General features: G+C 39.8%; 3 protein-coding genes across 3 annotated transcripts; all 3 read left to right on the top strand.

Annotated features, from left to right (window-relative positions):
• The first annotated feature begins 619 nt into the window (after positions 1–619).
• Positions 620–6,625, top strand: prpf19 (pre-mRNA processing factor 19). The gene is made up of 16 exons (XM_062425482.1): positions 620–771; positions 942–1,091; positions 1,492–1,568; positions 2,062–2,203; positions 3,031–3,104; positions 3,212–3,277; positions 3,398–3,439; positions 3,575–3,649; positions 3,757–3,832; positions 3,954–4,063; positions 4,241–4,396; positions 4,499–4,568; positions 4,656–4,829; positions 5,034–5,116; positions 5,618–5,723; positions 5,823–6,625. Exons 1-16 carry the CDS (start codon positions 753–755, stop codon positions 5,918–5,920), a joined length of 1,518 nt encoding a protein of 505 aa, XP_062281466.1. The 5' UTR covers positions 620–752; the 3' UTR covers positions 5,921–6,625.
• A 1,990-nt stretch (positions 6,626–8,615) lies between these two features.
• On the top strand, positions 8,616–16,988 carry tcirg1b (T cell immune regulator 1, ATPase H+ transporting V0 subunit a3b). The gene is made up of 21 exons (XM_062425387.1): positions 8,616–8,731; positions 9,772–9,894; positions 10,248–10,326; positions 10,425–10,573; positions 10,699–10,794; positions 10,908–10,969; positions 11,045–11,171; positions 11,326–11,408; positions 11,516–11,609; positions 11,781–11,993; positions 12,084–12,234; positions 12,332–12,471; positions 13,027–13,184; positions 13,285–13,375; positions 13,471–13,589; positions 13,717–13,930; positions 14,347–14,457; positions 14,541–14,627; positions 14,717–14,837; positions 14,992–15,163; positions 16,117–16,988. Exons 2-21 carry the CDS (start codon positions 9,778–9,780, stop codon positions 16,208–16,210), a joined length of 2,478 nt encoding a protein of 825 aa, XP_062281371.1. The 5' UTR covers positions 8,616–8,731; positions 9,772–9,777; the 3' UTR covers positions 16,211–16,988.
• Positions 16,989–18,565: 1,577 nt separating this feature from the next.
• On the top strand, positions 18,566–22,103 carry mrpl18 (mitochondrial ribosomal protein L18). Its single transcript, XM_062425659.1, has 4 exons — positions 18,566–18,786; positions 20,517–20,685; positions 21,510–21,744; positions 21,843–22,103. The coding sequence occupies exons 1-4, from the start codon at positions 18,708–18,710 to the stop codon at positions 21,918–21,920; spliced, it is 561 nt and encodes a 186-aa protein (XP_062281643.1). The 5' UTR covers positions 18,566–18,707; the 3' UTR covers positions 21,921–22,103.

Below are 22,103 nucleotides of genomic sequence, written 5' to 3'. Positions count from 1 at the left end.
GGAAATGCCATCAGTTCAAAATCATTGTTATAAGCAACTTTCATAAAAGTAAGAACAGTTCTGAAGTCCATTAAACTAGATAAAATACATTTAGTCTTAGGGTGATAGAGCAATGTTTAGTATATTTGTGAGCTGTTCAAGGGGACCAGGGTCTCCAGGAGTCCACCCAGAACATTAATTTACTTCTATTTTTAAACTGAGAAATGATCTGGTTCCGGCCTCTTTAATCTTAATATTTTCTGGTTTCTTTCATCCTCTGTGAATGTAAACTGAATAAATGTGTGTTGTGGACAGTTGGTTGGGCAAAACAAGACATTTTAGATTACATAACAGCAATTTATTACCATTTTCTGTCACGTTACATACAAAAAAAACAACTAAATTATCATATAGAAATCAAGCTGCACATACTGAAGTTTAACAGACGGAACAGAGAATATTTGGTATTTTATCTGAAAATGACTGAAACAAACAAACAAACAAACCCTAACCTCATTATAATTTCAGTAGTAGATGGGTGCAATGATAGATGAGTGGCAGTAGAGGGCAGTACAGCACATGTGAGACTTGAGCGCTCACACTGAGAGAGCGTAGAAGAAGAAGTGCGTTTGTAGCGGCAATGAAAGGACAGCGTGCTACTTCCAGTCTGAGGAAAACATAAGTAAAGCCTACATTTACTGTAATATCTATAAAAGTACAGAGCGGGCGTTATTCCATTTTCCAGAGACGACTTTTAGGACTGCACTGGGAAGATGTCTTTGGTTTGTGCAAGTAAGTGAAGTTAAATTCATTGATATGACGGAGCACCGCGCTAATGCTACTAGCTAACTTAGCTAAGGTTAGCGGCCATGCAGTGCCACGGTGTACTTGTGAATCCCTCGCTAGTCTAGTTTCTGGTTGTGTTTATTTTATTTGTAAGCTGTGGTTGCACTTTTTTACAGTCTCCAACGAGGTCCCAGAGCACCCGTGCGTCTCTCCGGTGTCAAACCAGGTGTTTGAGCGCCGGCTGATTGAGAAGTACATAGCTGAGAATGGGACGGACCCGATGAATGGACAACCTCTGTCGGAGGAGCAGCTCGTAGATATTAAAGGTAAACTACAGCCTGTAGCTGGAGGCGAAACACTCATTTACAGGTTAACCACGCACACATATTGCTGCATTTTACTGTTTTCAATGCAGTTAAGTAATCTAGCTTCTGAGAAAATGAAAGAAAACACTGTCAGTCTAGAGTTATTTATATTTTTAGCCAATTTATGGGACAGTTATGTGAAGGCCTGCAACTATCACTAACAATCATTTTCATCACAGATTCATATAAGGGTTATTTTTTTGATTGTTTATCTAATTGTCCACTATAATATGTCCAAAACTTGCAGCAAGAGATCCTCATCAAGTTAGCACACATAAACTAGATAAATGATGATGATTATTAATGACAGATAATTGAAGCAACAATGCTGTTCTTGATTTTTGTAACTTTTCTGCTTTAGTGTCACATCCTATTAGACCAAAGGCGCCATCAGCAACAAGCATTCCTGCCATCCTCAAGTCTCTCCAAGATGAGTGGGTGAGTGGTTATCCATGACAGGGACATGAGTTGTAAAGAGGAAATCGAATACAAGACATGTTGCCCAACATTTTTGCATGTGCATAATATTACCTCTCAATGGTGACCAAATAAAGACTACACTATGCTTATCCTAAAAGTCTCCTGTTGCCATTTCCTGTTATTGACCTGCTTTTTCTTTTCACCAGTATTCTTAAAATTAGTCATTAGCAACAAGTACTAATCTTTGATAAATGTAGCTTTAGTGCACAAAGCAATGTGTATTCTGTCTTAAATGTAAAATATTTATGGTACTATTTCTGTCACTACTTCCCACACACATGTACAACACAGAAAATGTACAAATAGTTTGCTGTCTGATTATTATTGAAGGCATTTCGGAAATTTAATATGTGACCCAGGTTGAGGTTAAAGTAAGAAAAAAAAAGCAAGAGGGCTCTGTGATGTTCATCAGATTTATTGAGATTGCGTTTTCCTTTTGTATCTCTTCTAGGATGCTGTTATGCTTCACAGCTTCACCCTGAGGCAGCAGCTGCAGACAACTCGCCAAGAGCTGTCCCATGCCCTCTACCAACATGATGCCGCCTGCAGAGTCATCGCTCGACTCACCAAAGAGGTCACTGCTGCAAGAGAAGGTGGGTTGTAGGGCAAGATTTCAGTTGTCAAGCGCCTCAAATAGTTTTAATTCGTTCATCGATTATCACCTCTCTCCAAAATGTGCTCCACAGATATTAGTGTGTGATAGGGATGTCCCGATCCAGCTTTTTGCACTTCCGATCCGATACCGATATTGTAGCTTTTAGCATAGGCCGATACCGATACCGGCCGATCCAAGCATGTATTAAAGATTAAAGATATTTACTTATTTTGTTGTTATACTCATGTTGAAAAGGGTTTTACTCTTAAGAACAACTAGCCAACTTAATTAGGTTAGTTTGAATAATCCACAATGGTTGGTAATGAGAAGCTGACCTGTTTATTCTTAACAGGGTTAAATAAACACAAAATAGACAAAATAATAAATAGTCAATTAACCACACCAACTGAATTGGCATCAATGCTCTGCTCTTGAACAACAAGAGTGTAAACCAAGGCTTAAAAAGCCATCAGTGCAAACAATATTGTAAACTGTATTAAAAAAGCAAAACACACAAAAAAGCTGAGTAGAAAATAAATAGTGGGATGCTGGACAGGTCGCTAGGTGTGCTGAAAAACGCGGACCGGATTTGGGGGGAAAAGCTGAAAAAAACTGGAATGGATTACCTACATCACCTACAATACCATACATTTGAAAACCAACTGGATCGGGAGTCCGGATCGGGATTTTCCCGTGCAGGCCGATCCGATATTGATATGCATTTTCTGCTAATATCGGCGGCCGATCCGATCCAAATATCGGATCGGGACATCCCTAGTGTGTGATCATGTTTTTCTAATTTGGTCTTGTTTCTTCTTCCTACAGCTCTTGCCACACTCAAACCCCAGGCTGGATTGGTTGCCCCTCAGACAGCCCCCGCCTCTCAGCCAGCTGCAGCAGTGAGTGATTGGCTTGTAATTCCCGTCTATCAGTGTAGTAATACTACATTATAATTTTTTTCCATTGTCCCTTCTCACAATCTCTGTTTCTGCAATCGTTATTGCAGGGTGCTGGTGGAGAACCTATGGAGATTAGTGAACAGGTGGGAATGACCCCAGAGATCATCCAGAAGGTAAGATTTTTTCCTCTTATCTGCAGTAATCATGATTTGACTTGTCTGACAATTTTTCTTCAGGTATAACATGGGTAACATTTGTGCGACCTGTTTGAATATTTATTTTCTTGTTTGCAGCTTCAAGACAAAGCCACCATCCTCACCACAGAGAGAAAGAAGGTAGGGTTTTGTTTAGCTGTTTTAGTTTCCTACATTTCAGTTTCTACAGTAATATTTTACGGTTGCTGAATAACTATTGTGGTACTACATAATATACCTTATACTCCATGTAACAACTTCCCTGTATTACTCCAGAGAGGAAAAACTGTGCCAGAGGAGCTGGTTAGAGCTGAGGATCTCAGCAAATACCGCCAAGTGGCCTCCCATGCTGTAAGTATTCCCGTCTGCCTGAGAATAAAGGACATTTTCTTCTTTAATAAGAATTATGACACTGGTTTTATTGATGTGTGAACATGCTTTCTTTTTGTTGCCTTCAGGGTCTTCATAGTGCCAGTGTACCTGGTATTCTGTCTCTGGATCTGTGTCCTTCAGACACCAACAAAGTGCTCACCGGTACATCTTCTTCTTCTTATGCTCAGCTGCATCTTTTTACCCTGAAGTCTTTTGTGATTGGTAACTCAACAGAAGTCGGTGAAGTATTGTATTTGATATCGGTCCTCTTGTGTCGGTCTAGGTGGAGCTGATAAGAACGTGGTTGTGTTTGACAAGAATGAGGAGCAGATTGTTGCAACACTTAAGGGTCACACCAAGAAGGTCACCTCTGTCATTTACCATCCATCCCAGGTAACTTTCTTTCCTTTCTTCTATCATCAACTAGTCAAAATCACCTCTAATAAACAAATTAGGTCATTGCACCTTTTTTTTTTCAGAAGGACACAATGCTGAACATGTTCTCTGTTATTCTGATCAGTTGTCACTTCATTTCCCACTCTTCGCTCCCCTTCTGTCTTTTATCTTTAGTCGGTGGTCTTCTCTGCGTCTCCAGACACCACCATCCGTGTGTGGTCCGTCACCGGGGGCAACTGTGTCCAGGTGGTGCGTGCCCATGAGGCAGGTGTCACTGGACTGTCCCTGCATGCTACTGGGGACTACCTGCTCAGCTCCTCTGAGGATCAGGTATGTATACAGCTTTAGGTAAATACAGACACACTTCATGCACCTTACAAATAGTGAAACATTGATCATACATTTCTTCTTTCTGTTTGTCTTAATCTGCAGTACTGGGCCTTTTCTGACATCCAAACTGGTAAAGTCCTCACCAAAGTCACTGATGAGAGCGCTGGCTGTGGTAAGTTCCTCAGTGTTTACTTGTTTGTTTCACAAAGTTAATAAGAGCCTTATTCCAGGTGGTAATGTTCCTGTTTGTCCTCCACAGCTCTCACCTGTGCTCAGTTCCACCCTGATGGTCTCATCTTTGGTACCGGAACGGCTGACTCCCAAATCAAGATCTGGGATCTGAAGGAGCGCACCAACGTGGCCAACTTCCCCGGCCACTCTGGCCCCGTCACCTCCATTGCGTTCTCTGAGAACGGATACTATCTGGCTACAGGTGACTGCTACCAGCAGCGTTATGACTCAGTTTTGTTGCTGATTTTTACAGAAACTTTGGGGGTATTTTTTTATTTCAGAGTTTGTAGGATTCCTACAACTTCTGCTAACATTAGCATTTCCTGCCTTTCTTTTTGACCTAAAGTGACAGTGATGTTATTGCCTCTGTTGTAATTACACTGAATTGTCTGGTGCTGTGGTCCAGGTGCCCAGGATAGCTCTCTGAAACTGTGGGATCTGAGGAAACTGAAGAACTTCAAGACCATCACCCTGGACAACAACTATGAGGTACGTAAGGGCTAATATATCTCCTGTTATCATGGGGGGGAAAAGGCTTATTTTCTTTGTTGCTAAATTTTTGATGAGAAGATTGATTTTATGTCTTGACACTTTACATGAAGTTGGAGCCAGCAGATAATTAGCTTAGCATAAAGACTGGACGCTACCTGCCGGGAGCAGTTGCATCCTGAAGTCTTGAGAAGAAATAGGAAGGAGGAATAGTTACAGCGCATAACTCCCCGTAAAACTGTCGCTATTCATCTTCTGGCTCTAGTGTCATATTTAGCATACAGACATGAGTGTCAGCTAAAAGTGTCCAACAATCCCTGAATTTATAGATGGATGTAAAGGAAGACTGATACAAGCAGGATTTTTGTGATGTTGGCAACCACATGAATTTGTTTTACATACACGACCGTGTTTGCTTTTTACACTGGGTTTGATCATTTCTCTTCATGACTGATCTTTGCTTGTGCCTTTTTAAAATCTAACTGTGTTTTTCTGTTTCAGGTGAAGTCCCTCGTGTTTGACCAGAGCGGTACCTACTTGGCTGTAGGAGGGTCTGACATCCGTGTCTACATCTGCAAACAGTGGTCTGAGGTCCTCAACTTCACCGGTGAGCAAGAAATGCTTTTGTGTTTCCAAATGTTTATCCAGTATGCATGTCACATGGCATTTGCTGTTTTTGACCCCCATTTTTTAACATTCTTTGTAGACCACACAGGATTGGTGACTGGCGTGGCTTTCGGAGAGAACGCTCAGTTCTTGACCTCTGCAGGAATGGACAGAAGTCTCAAATTCTACAGTTTGTAGAAAAGCATAACTTCATGATGGCAGGAAGAGGATAAAAATGGTCTCTGTGTCTGAGCGGTCACTGTCCTGGACACAGACCTAGCACAGACCTATAATTTTTAGATAAGAAAAGGAAGAAAAAAAAATCACGGCTAACTTTGCTTCATTAGTGTTTTAGTCCTCATGTCCAGGAAAGAGATCCCATAAAATCTATTTGAAACCACAACAGCATGGTTAGGATAACATGTTTGTTGGCGTTGAGTCTGAAATCTTAATGATGTGAAATGCCCACGTACCGTTCATGTCTGATTTGCCAGCAGTTATGATTTTACTGTAGTCATTTTCTTTTGTTGTGTGTGTGTGGGGGGGGGGGGGGGGGGTCATAAGTTGCTTCTTATACAACTTAAATGTTGTACACTGTTGGAGAACTGTAAGTGGTGTGACACCCGTCTCCTTTGCTTCCTAATGCAGACAGTTTCATTACAGAATCTTTCAGATGGAGATACATCTGTAATGATGTACAGCTGAGCAGAAGTTGAACAGGTGTTTGAAATTCATGTTCCTCTGTGAAAAATTAAGTCTGGTTTAACCTCCCCTCAGTTTCATTTCCTATTTCATTTGTTCCATTTAAACTTTTGTCTATTTTCCAATTGTATATTTCTCATTATTTGCTATTGTACCTGTTGCCACTCTGCCCTTTTACAATAAAATAAAATATCTTTTGTATTGCCATTTATCCGTTTGTCAGATCAAGACAAGATTCTCAGAAGAAAATGGAAGTATTTTTCCTCCAGTATTTCACCAGATTACACAAAACATGAGTTACTCAGAAAGTGCATAAGCAGCCTACAGTTAGTGGAGCTGTCATCATAATTTCTGTAGTGGTAGAAATTACTCCAAAAGGTGTTTCGTTGTTGCTTGACTTGGATATGTGACCACAACTGTTCATTTTTATGAGTAGAGTTTGAGGCTTAAAGGCTGTTTTCATATTTATCAGCAATAGAAGTCTGCTCATCTTAAATCTTAGGAAGTACACAGTCATTTTTGTGACATCAAAAGCTTAGAGGCCAATGTGCAATTCACAAGTGTGACGAGGAAACTTAAAATTTCCAGGCTGTAGCTCCAGGACGCATACACTGCTGGACTTCATGGGGAAGGAAACATTAAGTTAAAATATTTTGATATTTATACACTCTGGATTTTCTAATCGTGGTGGTGATGGGGGTAGATTAAATAATACATATGTTCAAATAATAGGTGATTAAAAAACTTAAATGTCATATTCTAAGACAAAATGAATAGAAAAGGGTTTACAAGTACTCAAGTTACTAAACCACAAACAAATGATGGCTGTGCAGGTGTAATATACAGCCATAGCCATTTCATTAGGTACACCTGTGCAATCTAATTAAATTCAATCCAATACAACAGCTCTGCCATCAATCCTACGTGTTTTCAATTTTATATATTTTCAGTTTTTGTTGACATTGTCAAAAAAAATGTGATCTTTCTACTTTATTACTGAGATTGAACTAAGTGGTGGGGGCGTACATTGAATGGTGCTCCTAATATTTTGCCCCCCTCATGTTTGTTAATGGCGTGGACAAAATATTAGGAACGCCATTCAATGTAATGCACCTAATACGCCACCAACACACACTATGACCTCTGTAATACACATAGCCTAAAGCAGAATTATCAACTTTTTGACCATGTTAAAGAAAAGCTGAAAATGTATAAACTTGAGAAAATTAATATCAGAGCTGTTGTATTGGATTGAATTGGACTGCACAGGTGTACCTAATAAAGAGGCCAGTGAAGGTATAAGATCCATCTGTCGCATATTTTCACCGAAGTCAGGAGGGACTGTCTTTATTATCAGCGCCATAGCACATACAGGAAACGCATGTGGACATTTACTGATGTCACAGACGTGGTCACGTGATTACAGGTGTTGTGTTGAAGTCTGTTACCCCCTCAAATAATTGGCTCTCCTGTGGGAGTCGTATTATTGAGGTGCCACCTACGCAGTTGGTTACGGTTATTAATTGGATGGATGAGGATGAACTTGCAGGTTAAGGTTAACGACACCTGTTAAAAATGTCAAAATGTGCCATTACGTGGTTTTAAAACTTAACGGACGTTGTTGATGTTGGCAACGAATCGATATATTTCCTCCAATGTCATGAAAAACAAAAAAATCCTGTAAGTCAAAATAATGACTTAGTAAGTCAAAATAATGACTTAGTAAGTCAAAATAATGAGAAACTATGTCAAAATAATGACTTAGTAAGTCAAAATAATGAGAAACTATGTCAAAATAATGATTTAGTATCTCAAAATAATGACTTATCTTATGCCTTATTGGTATCTTATAATTTTGAGATGGTATCTCATTATTTTGACTATCTTCTTTCTTTTCATCACATTGGCGGAAATGGGCTTCCATGGTAACGCCCACTCGAGTTAATGAAAATCACGCCGAGCTGATAATAAACCAACTGATGGAGATATTAATTTAGCCATACACACAAGATTGTTATTCGTATTGTGTAAATATAATGAATGCTGTAAATTAAACTTAATCCACTTCATAAACAGGACCTAACCTTTACGTTTACCGCCATTTAACCCAAAATTAAGACCTCTAGTCTCGGCCGGCTGTCACGTGAGCCTGCAGTAACGTGACTTTCACAAACGGGAAGTGTGCGAGAAGAGTCGCAGCAACAACTTCTCATAAACACCGTTTGGTTTGACCGGTGTGTCGGTACGGGTCTGGACAGCCTGGAAGGAAACAGGTTGGAGTCCAGCGGAGTTTACGAGAAAAGTCAGGTGAGAGCCTCCGTTTCTGGCTTCGTTTTGTTCTTTCACGAAGCTGTGTTTCTACCTCACAGCCGCTGTGTCTGAACTGCTGCTGTAAAGGCAAATATCAAACTATTCCCCCAACTTTAATCAAAATACAGTATTTTAGTTTGAATGCTAATGTTGTAAATCGTGAAGTGTACATCGCGTGTTTGACTGGTTGCATTTCATTAGCTATGATGGTATGTTAAGAAACGAAACTGACCCACTTCTGTTGATTAAGGCGAAAAAAATGCAGACAAAGCCATGAAGCTGGGGTCATTATGCATTCTGCGTTACTTCATCACTGATGTGTTTATAGCTACAGATCATGTGCCCTGTGATGCTTACTCAACTTGTGGTTTAGTGCATACAGCCAGCTAAAATTAATGCAACTACCCTCGATGAAGGCTATCATATTTTTTTTTTTTGTTAGCAGTCTTCTAGAAGGTGTTGAATTTTTACTGTACTATACTGAGAGGTGTTTATAATATTTTGTCAAGCCCATTTATACTAAACAGTGTAGATTTCTGTATTAGGAAGATCTGTCAGTGTAACAAAACACAATTCAGCAGGACCACAAATGAGCATTAAGTTGAATCAACACCTATCTGATAACAGTTTCGACTAAAACTGAACATTCTAAAATAAACTCCCAACTGGGAGTATATTTCTACATATGCATCCCTCTTTTTTTAGTGTATTATACCAAGATTTTACTCAACAAACTGAAAAAGAAAATATGTGAGCTTTTTGTGCAAGAATGGAAAATCCAGCTGCTCATCAGTCAGGAGGGAGAACTTGATGCTTCCCTTTTCTACAGTTTCCATTGATCGTGTTCTGCATTGTCACTCAGAGGCTTTTATTGTCCCAACTGAATATAGACGCCCTCTGTGAACATTATTTTTTACGGTTTACTGCCTCTCTCTGTTTCACTTTCTCAACCGTATCTCGCATTTTTCTGTAAATTGCAGTACTTTGGATACAGAGGTAAATATTAATTTGGACTTGTCTCCCTCGGTGCTGTACAGGTAACAATGGGGTCCATGTTTCGCAGTGAGGAGGTGTGCCTGGTGCAGCTCTTCCTTCAGTCCGGCTCGGCCTACAACTGTGTCAGTGAGCTGGGAGAGCTGGGCCTGGTTGAGTTTAGAGATGTGAGTAATGCTTGGTGCATGATCTTGTTAAAATATAACACAAAGGAAGCTCCAGTGGCCTTCTAAACTAATCAGCTACTGTCCTAATTTAATTAGAGTTTTTTTTCTACATGTAACTGTTTTGACCTAATTCTAACCTTGTAAAGGAAGGCCTGATTTAAACCCAGTTTTCATGTGTTTTGGCTCAAATCACTTTGGAATTTCCAGCATTTCTAAATCTGAGCTTAGATGCGCTGGTGAACCGATGGTTGCTATGAATCACCACAGCAAACATCAACATTTTCCTTCTCTCATACTGTGATCAGATGAACATGACTAACCTCCATGCTCTTCCCTCTGCTCCGACCTTTCAGTTAAATCCAAACGTGAACTCCTTTCAGAGGAAATTTGTCGGGGAGGTCAGAAGATGCGAGGAACTTGAGAAAACTTTTAGTACGTTATCGACACATTGTTCCATCATTGTTCTTTATTTGTTAGTTTTCTTTAGATTCTTCTTTTTCCCTTTCTTATCTTCTTTATCTGCCCTTCAGCCTTCCTGGAGCAGGAGATCAATCGCTCCCTGTCTCCGCCCTTGCAGGGTCCCCTCCCTCCTCCATGTCCGACACCTTTGGTCCCTCAGCCCCGCGAACTCATCACCATAGAGGAGGAGAGCGAGAGGCTGGCCAGAGAGCTCAAAGAGGTTAGCGCTTGTGCCAAAAAACAAAACAAAAACTAAGTTCCTCTGTTGTCTCCTCAGTGTACTATCAGAGGATGTTACACATTTTTTTTCTTCTTTTTTTAAAATTCATGTGTGTTTGTCATTAGGTGTCCAGGAATAGAGACAGCCTTCGGGCTCAGCAGACCCAGCTCTGTCAGTACCGAGGAGTCCTAACCAAAACACACTGTCTCACAGCCTCACAGGTTATACGAACTAATAACAAATGCTGCAATATTCATCTCTATATCTTATATTACTCAGCTGCAGTGAACCACAGATAAAACTACAGACTAAATGTTTTGTTTTTTTCTTACAGGCACCACCACCCGTACTGGAAACCCAAGGCCTGTTTGATAACCGCCAAGATGTCCACCTCAGGTAGACCTCTTCTTTTATGTTTTTTTTTTCTTCTGTATCTTATCTACATTTTTCATTGCATCTCCTCTCTCTCAGTTTTGTGGCAGGAGTGGTCCATCCATGGAAGGTCCCCTCATTTGAGCGATTGCTGTGGCGGGCATGTCGCGGTTATATTGTGGTGGATTTCAGAGAAATGGAAGATCGTCTCGAGCACCCAGACACGGTGGGAACTGGGAAATAGGAGGGGAATCATGGTCGAGGGATAGAAATGAAAGTTATTCCTAGCATACACAGAGATAGAATCATCAGAGATCTCTGATGATTGGTCACATGTAATTCATTTTCTTACAGCTGTTAATTGATTCCTTCATTTGCAGGGGGAAATGGTGCAATGGACTGTGTTTCTTATTTCCTATTGGGGAGATCAAATTGGACAGAAAGTCAAGAAGATCTGTGATTGGTGGGTAAATCTGTGCAGCAGTTTGATTCTTCGTTTTTCATTGCAGATTTACACAATCCAGTGTCTGTTTAACCTGTTAGATAACTTTTTATTTCCTTTCTTCTCAGCTTCCGCACACAGACATTTGCATACCCTGAGAGCACTGCTGAAAGAGAGGAGGTTCTCCAGGGACTTCAAGGCAGAATTGAAGATATCAAATCAGTAAGTTTGAAGCCCTTTTGTATAAAAGCACTGAGTATTCTAATGTCTGCAACAAAAATACTTGAAAGCCCAAAATAGCAGTAATGTGTCTTTGCTGACATTTTTTCCCGTGTGATATCTGAAACCGTGTCTCCTTACGTGACTCTCCTCTCACTTCCCTCTGCACTCCAGGTGTTATCTCAGACGGAGGCCTTCCTGCAGCAGCTACTGATGCGGGCGGTGACTGTGCTGCCGCAGTGGAAGGTTCGGGTCCAGAAGTGCAAGGCGGTCCAGATGGTCTTAAACCTTTGCAGCCCCTCCGTCACTGACAAATGCCTAATCGCTGAGGCCTGGTGTCCCATCGCCAAGCTGCCTGAACTGCAGAGCGCACTGCGGGAGGGAGGGGTAAGACCAAAGAGAACAACAGAAACATTAAAGGAGTAGATGAGGGGACTCGGTATCTAAATTCTTCCATTCTCTCTTCTGTCTTCTCAGAGGAAGAGTGGCAGCGGGGTTGACTCTTTCTACAACCGCCTGCCTTCCTCCACCCCTCCACCTACCTTGTTCCCCCTCAACTCTTTCACAGCTGGTTTCCAGAACATCGTGGACGCCTACGGGGTGGCCAGCTACCGTGAAGTCAATCCAGGCACGTCGCCACAAATATGTCAAATGTTCAAATGTTGAGGTCAGAGAACGCACAGCCTCGCATGTATTAATCTTTGACTTCTTTGATGCCTCTGCAGCGGTGTACACCATAATTACATTCCCCTTCCTGTTTGCTGTGATGTTCGGGGATGTGGGTCACGGTTTACTGATGACTCTGGCTGCCCTATGGATGGTTCTTGAGGAGAGGGACCCCAAACTTAAAAACAACAACAATGAGGTAATTCAGAGGATGTTTATGCACACTCGATGCCAGGATAGGACTTATGAATGTCTGGGCTTGATTGCATTGTATTAAATCTGTTAATCCTTATTGAGGCCTAATCCCTTAAATGACGATATCATTAGTTTTCTTGCTGGTAGTTGGATGAGAAGATGTATTCCTCTGTTGTATCTGTCTGTGAAATATGAAGTCAGCAACAGGTTATTTAAGTTTTCCTCCCATGCAGTGACTTCCTGGAGGTGACGAGATAAAAGAGAAATATCTTCCAGTCTCAGTGCTAAGCTACTTTCCTGCTGGCTGCACTGCTCCTGGCCAAGAAATAGTCCAGCACATATTGTTAAACCCTGTAAAGATTTGTGCTCAAACGAATTCTTTCCCACTCCTTTTTATTGAGAGCATAATTCAAGTGCTGTTATACTATCTATTGACGGGTGCACATGGTTTCATGATTTCTTTTTAGAAGTAAAAAGAATTCAGCTTAATGGCTGTTCATGCTCAAGGTGAACACTAAACACTGAACTCAAATCTGTCTCCTCCTCCTGTGTGGTTCAGATCTGGAAGATGATGTTTGGAGGAAGGTATCTGATTCTTCTGATGGGACTGTTTTCTATCTACACGGGGGCTATTTACAATGAGTGCTTCAGCAGAGGCCTCAGCACCTTCAGCTCATCGTGGCACGTCGGCCCCATGTTTGAGAAGAACATCTGGAAGTGAGAACATTTCATACAAACAAGTTTGAATTCTTGTTGTTTTTTTCTCCAATCTCCAAATATCTTTGTCTTGACTAACTTGCAAATGTATCCCTTCCAGTTCGTCAGTCCTGGCAGGGAGCCAGTACTTGTCCATGGATCCTGTTGTGCCTGGTGTTTTCACCGACCCATATCCATTCGGCATAGACCCGGTACGTTCTCCTTCTTGACTCCATTTTCTTTTGTGCTGCTATTTTGTTTGTCAATGTGTCAAGACTCATTCTCTCTTGTTTTGTGTCGTTGTCAGGTCTGGGGATTGTCCAACAACAAACTAACTTTCCTTAACTCGTACAAGATGAAAATGTCCGTCATTATTGGTGTCATTCACATGACGTTTGGAGTCTGCTTGTCATTCTTCAACTACTTGTAAGCAACTATTTTTTATGTAAGAAGTATGTCCATGTTCATCTGCGCCTTAATTCTTTCTTTCTTTTCATATTCATCCTGATAAATATGCCCCTCCTGCCTTCCCCTTTTGTTTGTGATTTCTCAGGCACTTTCGGCAGATAAGCAGTGTGTTCTTCGTGTTGATCCCTGAGCTGTTCTTCATGTTGTGTCTGTTTGGATATCTGGTGTTTATGGTCATCTTCAAGTGGATTGTCTACACTCCTGACCAGTCCAAAATAGCTCCCAGTATACTCATCCACTTCATAGACATGTTCCTCTTCACAGACAACCCCAGCAACCCCGAACTCTATAAAGGACAGGTGTGTGTAGTTTTTTTTCATTTCCCTAAAAGGAACCCATCAGTGTTCGCATGTACTTCACATAACTGCTATTTTAAGCATACCATAGTTTTTTTTATACTGATGAATACATTTCCCTTTTTAATGCAAAAGATACAATATTTCCATTTGATCTTTTTCACACATTTACTTGTTTTCACAAATTTTAATGCAATATAAATAATGTAATTTTGACAAAAAGACAATTACATGAGAATCAATAATTCTTTAGCAGGTTCAAGGTTATTGCAGGGAACATTTTCATATTGTACTAATGTGAATGGAAACCAGTGAATGTCTGGAAGCACAAAAAGCCCCAAATAGGTGGCACTTTAAAGTATGTGTTATTTGTAGTAAATGGGGGCGGGGGGACTTCTTTTTTAACTTTTCATGTGTAGACGGTGGTGCAGAAGGTCCTTGTGGTGCTGGCTCTGTGTTCTGTCCCAGTCCTCCTACTGGGGAAACCCATCAGTGAATACATCACATTCAAGAAAAGAAGACGTCAATTGGTGAGTGTGGAGCTGAACTTTCTACAATTTTTGTCTACAGTCAGCTCATTTTCTGACAGATTTCTGACTCTCCGCAACATCAGGAGGAAGACAGACGTCCACTGGTGCCCGATGATGGCTCCATCAACACACGTCAAGGGGAGGTGGAGGGAGGAACTACTGAAGAGGAGGTAAGGGGGAAGCTTCAGTAACGTTTCATAAAACCAGTTAGGAGATGGGCTGCTGTGGTTCTCGTGTAACTGTTTAAATCTGTCCGCAGGAGTTTGATGCTGCAGATGTGTTCATGCATCAGGCCATCCACACTATAGAGTACTGCTTGGGATGCATCTCCAACACCGCCTCTTACCTCCGACTGTGGGCCCTCAGTTTGGCGCACGCACGTTAGTACTGTGGCACCCAGACTGTCTCTTCATACTCACATGATGCACACACAGACAAACTTCCTCTCAAAACTAAACATGCTCAAGCTATTTTTCCCCCCCAGTCAGTTATTCATAGACTCGCCTGTCTGACGGTGACTTATTCCCTCCACAGAGCTGTCAGAGGTGCTGTGGGTGATGGTGATGCGTATCGCCCTAAGGTGGCAGGGCTATGTGGGATCTATAGTTCTCTTTGTGATTTTCGCCTTCTTTGCTGTGTTGACCATCTCCATCCTGCTGGTTATGGAGGGCCTCTCAGCTTTCCTGCACGCACTCCGTCTGCATTGGTAAGGATGATTTTTTTAGGGGCTGTGCAAATTATCTAGGAGACATGAACCTTATTCTGGGACCCTGTTGCACAAAGTCAGATTAATAAGTAAAACATAGAACAGATCTTTACTTTAGTGCATGTTAATGATTTTAAAGAAAAACTGTCAGAGATCTCTGCCTACAGCTGTCTGAGGATTTCTAAATGCACAGTAGCTGCAGTGAGAACAGCCGCTAACAAACATACGCCCTTTCATTTTGTCAAAGACTCACCTCACCCAAAATGATTCTCCCCACGCTCTCCTCCATTGTGAACTGTATGTCACTGCCCTATTATGAAGTGCCTCCCTAAAGACTTTGGATTGGCTCTGTAATGCCACATTTTTTTAATCTCTCATAATTCCACCCAGTTTTAACAACAAAACCTGAGAGGCTGTCCTCAGTCTCTCTGAGTGAAGCATTTAGAGACTGACCCGTGAGTCCATAATAATATAAAATAATGCACTTTAATTATATCACATTTTTGTTAATAAAGAAAGAAAAAGAAGAAATAATTCATAAACTGCAAATAAAAACAAACAGATTACAAAACAATGGGGAATAAAAAAGTGATCAGAGTTTTCATATTGATGATCACATTACACTCTGATTATTGTTTTCCATCAGATTTGATGGAGTTAAAGAATATACTCAGCGAAGTTCACGTCAGTCTTTTTACTATATTGAATGACATATCTTGCCTGCATAGTGGACTTCTTGATCTAAGATTGCGTCCAAAATGGAAATGGTTTGTCGTCTTGGTGGCATAAAAATCAGGCCATTTTATGGCAGCCAACCCCTCACAGTTCTTTTTTTAATGTGTGTGTATAATAGGAAAGTATTGCTGATGGTGGAGCTAAAAGAAAAGGCCTAGAGGTTTCTGTATTGTAGATTTTTAGCTGTTCTGTGTTGACTTTGCTTTTCTCTCTTACAGGGTGGAGTTTCAGAACAAGTTCTACAGTGGATCAGGCTACAAGCTGAACCCTTTCTCCTTCTCATCTATGATCAATGCGTCCGCTGCTATATGATTGGCCAAATAATTAATTAGGATTGCCAAATGGTTATTAATTTATGTATCTTGTTGTGAGTACTTTGACTGCAGCACATCAGAATAGCCCTGTCGTAACAATGTTATTATATCGACTGAGGTTATGAGATGGTTTACTTGACTTGCACAATGATCATGATGGTATAGACTGTTATTTTTCCATCAGTAGAATGATAATAATACAATTCCTGTTGAAGGAATTACAATTGAATTATGTAAAATGAAAAAATATATACTTTTGTATCCCCTTGCTAATTTCTTTCCACTATCAGTGTTATGTACTGCTTTCTAATTACTCTTTCAGTAGCTTAATCATTAACTTTTCACTGTATGAACATTTATCATAAGTATCATTTTGAAAAGGGAAAAGCAGGTCAATTAAGTAATCTGTTCAGCAGTTTAAGGGAATGTATGCTTGTTCAATTGATGTATTGAGCTTCAATTAGCCAGTCCTGTAACAGCAGGGAATTATCTGAATGATTTTCTTGAGCCAAAGATACTTTTCCCACATCGTCATGTCTTCCAAGCACAACTTGCAACAGCTGTTTTAGTGGTAGTAAAGGTTTTTGTCGTGCCTTACCGAGACTGAGTGCTTGTTTATCAATTTAGTCTTTGGATCAGATTAGATCGTCCATCGTTATCATGCCACCACTTTAAACAACACTCTGCCTGGGACATTTTGTTTTTTCTTTATGTCAGTTTGCACTCTTAAAATTGATAAAATCTGAACTTAAATTAAATATGATTTTCTTGTTTAATCTTGTGTGAAGTCATTCACCACCTGTTGCCTGGTCACACTATATGATTATTATTATTATTATTATTATTATTATTATTATTACTGTTATAATGTCAAGTACAACACATTTTAAGTTGTGGATCCTTTACATATTGATCCCAGATGTGATTTAAGACATAAAATAATCTTTGTATAATAGTTTGTGTTATATGTGGTTTTTCCATAAAAAAAGAAATCTCCACCTTCTCCCTCTTTAAAAATCCACAATCTGAATATGCAAATATTTTTAATTTCCAACGTTTAACTGCTGAACTCATCCTACACTGTGAAGCCCACTCTCGGTGTTTGTGCACTGGAGGCTCCAAGATTTCACATCAAACTTGGGTAAATTGCAGTCTGGTCCAGGATTGGCTTCCTACTAGTGATGTTACAAATCATGCTCATAGATGCACCCCTTAAACTCAGATTTTCTATTAACAGAGAAAACTTGTAGTTTCATCAGCTGTATGTGAAAACAGCCTTTTAGTATCAAACTGCTCATCATTCTGCACAGTGAAGCTCAAACATCCAACTGAAGAAACAAGAAGCAAAACAAATTTGAGTGGAGGAGGACTTTAAGTAATGATTAATTATAGAGTTAATTAACCCTCACATATAGATATCAGATCTGTTTAGAATCTATCAATAACCGATCTGACTGATCAATAAATGGGGAATTAAACATTGATTAATGTTTCAGTTTTTAGGTTTAACACCACTCGTTCTTGGAGAAAAAACATCTACTGAATAGAAGAATATCATGTCCTGTTTTACCTAAGACGTGAAAATATAACATAGCAATAATTAGGCTATTTAAATGTATTTGATTGAAACTGAAAATGACAAGTACTGTATGAAACTGGGGGGTTTATTAACCATTATAGCCATCCGTCTTCACTGATAAATCATAAAAAGAAATCCTCATAACTACTATCTTATTAAAACTATTAAATCTTAATTTAACAAAAACCATGTCAACAGATACGGGTCAAATTTGACCTGGAACAGCCTCAATGGAAAAAAAGGTTAGCATCTATACAGAAGTATAACAGTTTTGAATATTTTCATTTTTGTGCATTTTGGGACACTTTAGGAAAAGTCGTAAATTTCAGGGTAAAAGATTTGACCCGAATAGTATGTAAGGCTAATTAAGGGTAAAGTAAAAGTAGAAAGATAACTAATAATATATATCTTAAATATCAAAAGTGTCCCCTGTCTGTATTATATTATTGAATTACTATTATTGATGTATCACCATATATATGACATTCACACATAAATGAGGTGGAGCTCATGTTTATGCTGTCAACAATCAAACTGATCATGTTTTATATGTAAAATCTTAATTTGCATGGTAACTAAGCTGTTAGATAAATATAGTGTGAACATTTTTTTAAAAAGAGGGAGTGGGGGTACAATATTTTCTTCACTTGAACAAATTACGGAATTTAAAGAGACAAATTAAACACATTTTCATCCTTGGTGAAGAAATATCAGCGGAGCCTTTAACGAGCTGGCGTTTGTTTCTGTCCGTGTCCTTTATAACGTTGAACCGAGTGAACCGGATGTTGTCTGAATGTCAGGGACGGTGTTTCACATGTCTCGGTGATTTCTCTGCAGTAATGTGGAGTGTTTGTATGTTTTTGAGGGCACAGCGCGTTAGTGGACGGTAGCAGGTTACATTTGTGTGAGGAGGAAAATGTTTTTGAGTGGAGTGAGCCGAAGTGTGCGGCTGCTGTTAGCTCACATTCATCCAGCTGCGGCCACAAACCAGACAGGTAACATTAAACTATCTTCATCACATCTGTTTTACATTCATGTATCACATATGTGAAGAGCCCGACCCACAAACTGCAGTCCTGTTTATCTGCTGCAGTTCAGCCTTGATGATAATTATGCGTTTAATTAAAATCTGTTGTCTCACTGTAACTTAAAAACTTCAAGTGGAGGAAAGTAACTAAATATATTTACTCAAGTACTGCACTTAAGTACAGTTATGAGTTACTTGTACATTATTTGAGTATTTGCATTTGATGTTACTTTATGTTTTCCCTTTATTACATTTCAGAGGGAAATGTTGTATTTTTTGTGACAGCTTTAGTTACTTTTCAGATGAAGATCTGAAGATTTGACACAATGGATAATATAACAAGCTTTTAAAAACACAACACATTGTTATAGATGAGATGTAACCAGTGCTTCCAACTTTTTGTCTTTTGACGTCTTACAAAAAGCAGTGTGTACTCAGGGTCACATTTCAGATATCTATGAGTTGTTAACTATAAATAGTGATTTTCCCTCTAAACTTCTCACATGGTTTCATCTCAATAAATGTTTAAATGATCCAATATTTCACCAAAAATCAAAGATTAGAGAAAAAGTCCAAAAACTAAAAAGAGATTTGTGTATCAGAACTTTGTTTTTCATTCTTTCCTCTCTCCTTAATCATCTCACGACCCCTCAGATTCATCTGGTGTCCCTTTGGAGGACCCGACCCCTAGGTTGAGAACCACTGGACTAAACTAGCAAACTGTATATAAAGTAGTGTAAACTAGCTCCACCTCCAGCAGCTACAACAGTAACATGCTGCTTACACACTAGGGATGTCCCGATCCAGCTTTTTGCACTTCCGATCCGATACCGATATTGTAGCTTTTAGCATAGGCCGATACCGATACCGGCCGATCCAAGCATGTATTAAAGATTAAAGATATTTACTTATTTTGTTGTTATACTCATGTTGAAAAGGGTTTTACTCTTAAGAACAACTAGCCAACTTAATTAGGTTAGTTTGAATAATCCACAATGGTTGGTAATGAGAAGCTGACCTGTTTATTCTTAACAGGGTTAAATAAACACAAAATAGACAAAATAATAAATAGTCAATTAACCACACAAACTGAATTGGCATCAGTGCTCTGCTCTTGAACAACAAGAGTGTAAACCAAGGCTTAAAAAGCCATCAGTGCAAACAATATTGTAAACTGTATTAAAAAAGCAAAACACACAAAAAAGCTGAGTAGAAAATAAATAGGGACCTGGACAGGTCGCTAGGTGTGCTGAAAAACGCGGACCGGATTTGGGGGGAAAAGCTGAAAAAAACTGGAATGGATTACCTACATCGGTGCGAAAACACGGACCGGAGTTGAAAACAAACTGGATCGGGAGTCCGGATCGGGATTTTCCCGTGCTGGCCGATCCGATATTGATATGCATTTTTTTGCTAATATCGGCGGCCGATCCGATCCAAATATCGGATCGGGACATCCCTATTACACACTGATACTTCAGTGTTAACAATCTTATGATGTCAAATATAATAATATATCAGTCAGAGGGACCAAACCACTACTTTTAATTTCACTGCAAGACTTTAGCTATAACAATAATACTTCTGTACTTGTAATGGAGTATTTTTACATTGCTGTATTGGTACTTTTCTAAGTAAAGGATCTGAATACTTCATCCATCACTGCAAGCCTCACGCCTTGTTTTCTGGAAACTGTAGCTCGGTGTCTGAGTCAGGCAGCCTCCCAGCCGGAGCCCATCGCCGATGAAAATGAAGCCGTGAATCCGACCTTTGTGAACAGAAACCCGAGGAACCTGGAGCAGATGGCTCTGGCTGTGAAGGACCGAGGCTGGAAAACAGTCTGGCCTCACCGGGAGTTCTACCACAGGTGTGTGTGTGTGTCACAATACATCACATTTTTTGTAATGAAAAAGCTGGCATTTAATCTTCCAGTTGGTGTCATCACCATGTGTACCATGTGGTTACAGTCAAACTCTAGCTATACATTTCATCTGTATTTTCCAGTATATCAGAAATCATTCTTGATGTAATCATTCTGATGTAATATTTATAGACTTTACAGACATTTGAAGACGACACCTTGGACTGATGAACATTGATCATATTTATTGTTTCAGTCACCTCTCAAGCAAAAATGACAACCTTTTTTTGGTCCCAGCTGCTCTAATGTGGCGATTTTCGCTTTTAATATAATTAATAATCCAAACTGAAGAAATCTCTGTGGGCTCTGAGAAATTGTGAATGGAATTTTGGCTTCACATTCCTCTGACTAAACAATTAATCATGAAACTAATCAGATTAATTGCTCAAATTATTTTCTGACATTTTATTCACATAACAAGTTATTCATTGGGGGGAAAAAACAGTTAATCAGTAATCAGAATAATTGTTGGTTTCAGCCCTAATATATTGACTTGTATGGACTTTTGTTGGTATCAACAACATGGTGATGATATCATGTTATTATTTCACAAAATCCTATTTAAAAAGATTTGTGTGATGTAATTCAGCAAGAAACTGAGGGATATTAATTGCATTAAAATCTGGATATTTTCTGTGATTTTGTGTACAGTTACACTATGTCCTGAAATATATCCATATTGGACTATTTTTATTAATATGATGATTGTGGTTGTCAGCCAGCTCTAGATTCTGTTATGGTTTACCAGCATCAGTCTTTTGTCTTTTCAGGTTGGTGTTTTCTCGCACTCAGCATCACGTGACGGCAGAAGTGTTCTCCAGCAGCTCTCCTGTCCCGGTGCTCTCCTGTTCGACCAAGGAGTGGGCAGTGAAGAAGGAGCTGGCTTCAACAAACTGCGTGGCAGCGTGTCAGGCTGTGGGCGAGGTGCTGGCACATCGATGCCATCAGGCCGGCATCACCAGGATGGTTTACAAGGCGATTCCCTGGACGTACCGCTCTGACGCTGTGAGTACACAAGCCACCAACTGCTGTTTAAGAAATAACTTGACTGTATGTCATTTTTTTCCTCAAGTCATCCCATTTCATGTGTTTCTATTTCTCAGGTTCAATCTTTCAGGGCAGCGATAAAAAATGGAGGAATCACCCTCAGTGAGCCCAGAAGGAAATACTTCGGGACCTGAATTTAACTTTAATCTGTCACATCTGTTTTATAAAATGAGTAAACATGTCTAGAAATTGTGACTTTACTGGTTAAGATGATCACCATCACAGTACATGACATGAATCAAATCTGAGTGGTGAAAGTAAAGCCTCTTTTTGCTGTGGTTCGTCTCCTCTTGTGGATTAAATGTTTCTGAACAACA

Source organism: Scomber scombrus, chromosome 9 (genome assembly GCF_963691925.1).
Source record: "Scomber scombrus chromosome 9, fScoSco1.1, whole genome shotgun sequence".
NCBI classification, from domain to species: Eukaryota; Metazoa; Chordata; class Actinopteri; order Scombriformes; family Scombridae; genus Scomber; species Scomber scombrus.
This window is presented reverse-complemented; position numbering and strand designations above follow the sequence as displayed.

What these genes read in the sequence shown, in the direction of transcription:
- tcirg1b (XM_062425387.1), top strand. Translation starts at nt 9,778, where the DNA reads ATGGGGTCCATGTTTCGCAGTGAGGAGGTGTGCCTGGTGCAGCTCTTC. An exon ending in CGCCAAGATGTCCACCTCAG is followed by an intron (nt 10,970 to 11,044) that starts GTAGACCTCTTC and finishes CCTCTCTCTCAG; the next exon opens with TTTTGTGGCAGGAGTGGTCC. An exon ending in TTGTCATTCTTCAACTACTT is followed by an intron (nt 13,590 to 13,716) that starts GTAAGCAACTAT and finishes GTGATTTCTCAG; the next exon opens with GCACTTTCGGCAGATAAGCA.
- mrpl18 (XM_062425659.1), top strand. Translation starts at nt 18,708, where the DNA reads ATGTTTTTGAGTGGAGTGAGCCGAAGTGTGCGGCTGCTGTTAGCTCAC. An exon ending in CACCGGGAGTTCTACCACAG is followed by an intron (nt 20,686 to 21,509) that starts GTGTGTGTGTGT and finishes TTGTCTTTTCAG; the next exon opens with GTTGGTGTTTTCTCGCACTC. An exon ending in GGACGTACCGCTCTGACGCT is followed by an intron (nt 21,745 to 21,842) that starts GTGAGTACACAA and finishes TCTATTTCTCAG; the next exon opens with GTTCAATCTTTCAGGGCAGC.
- prpf19 (XM_062425482.1), top strand. An exon ending in CCTCTCAGCCAGCTGCAGCA is followed by an intron (nt 3,105 to 3,211) that starts GTGAGTGATTGG and finishes TCGTTATTGCAG; the next exon opens with GGTGCTGGTGGAGAACCTAT. An exon ending in CGGATACTATCTGGCTACAG is followed by an intron (nt 4,830 to 5,033) that starts GTGACTGCTACC and finishes GCTGTGGTCCAG; the next exon opens with GTGCCCAGGATAGCTCTCTG.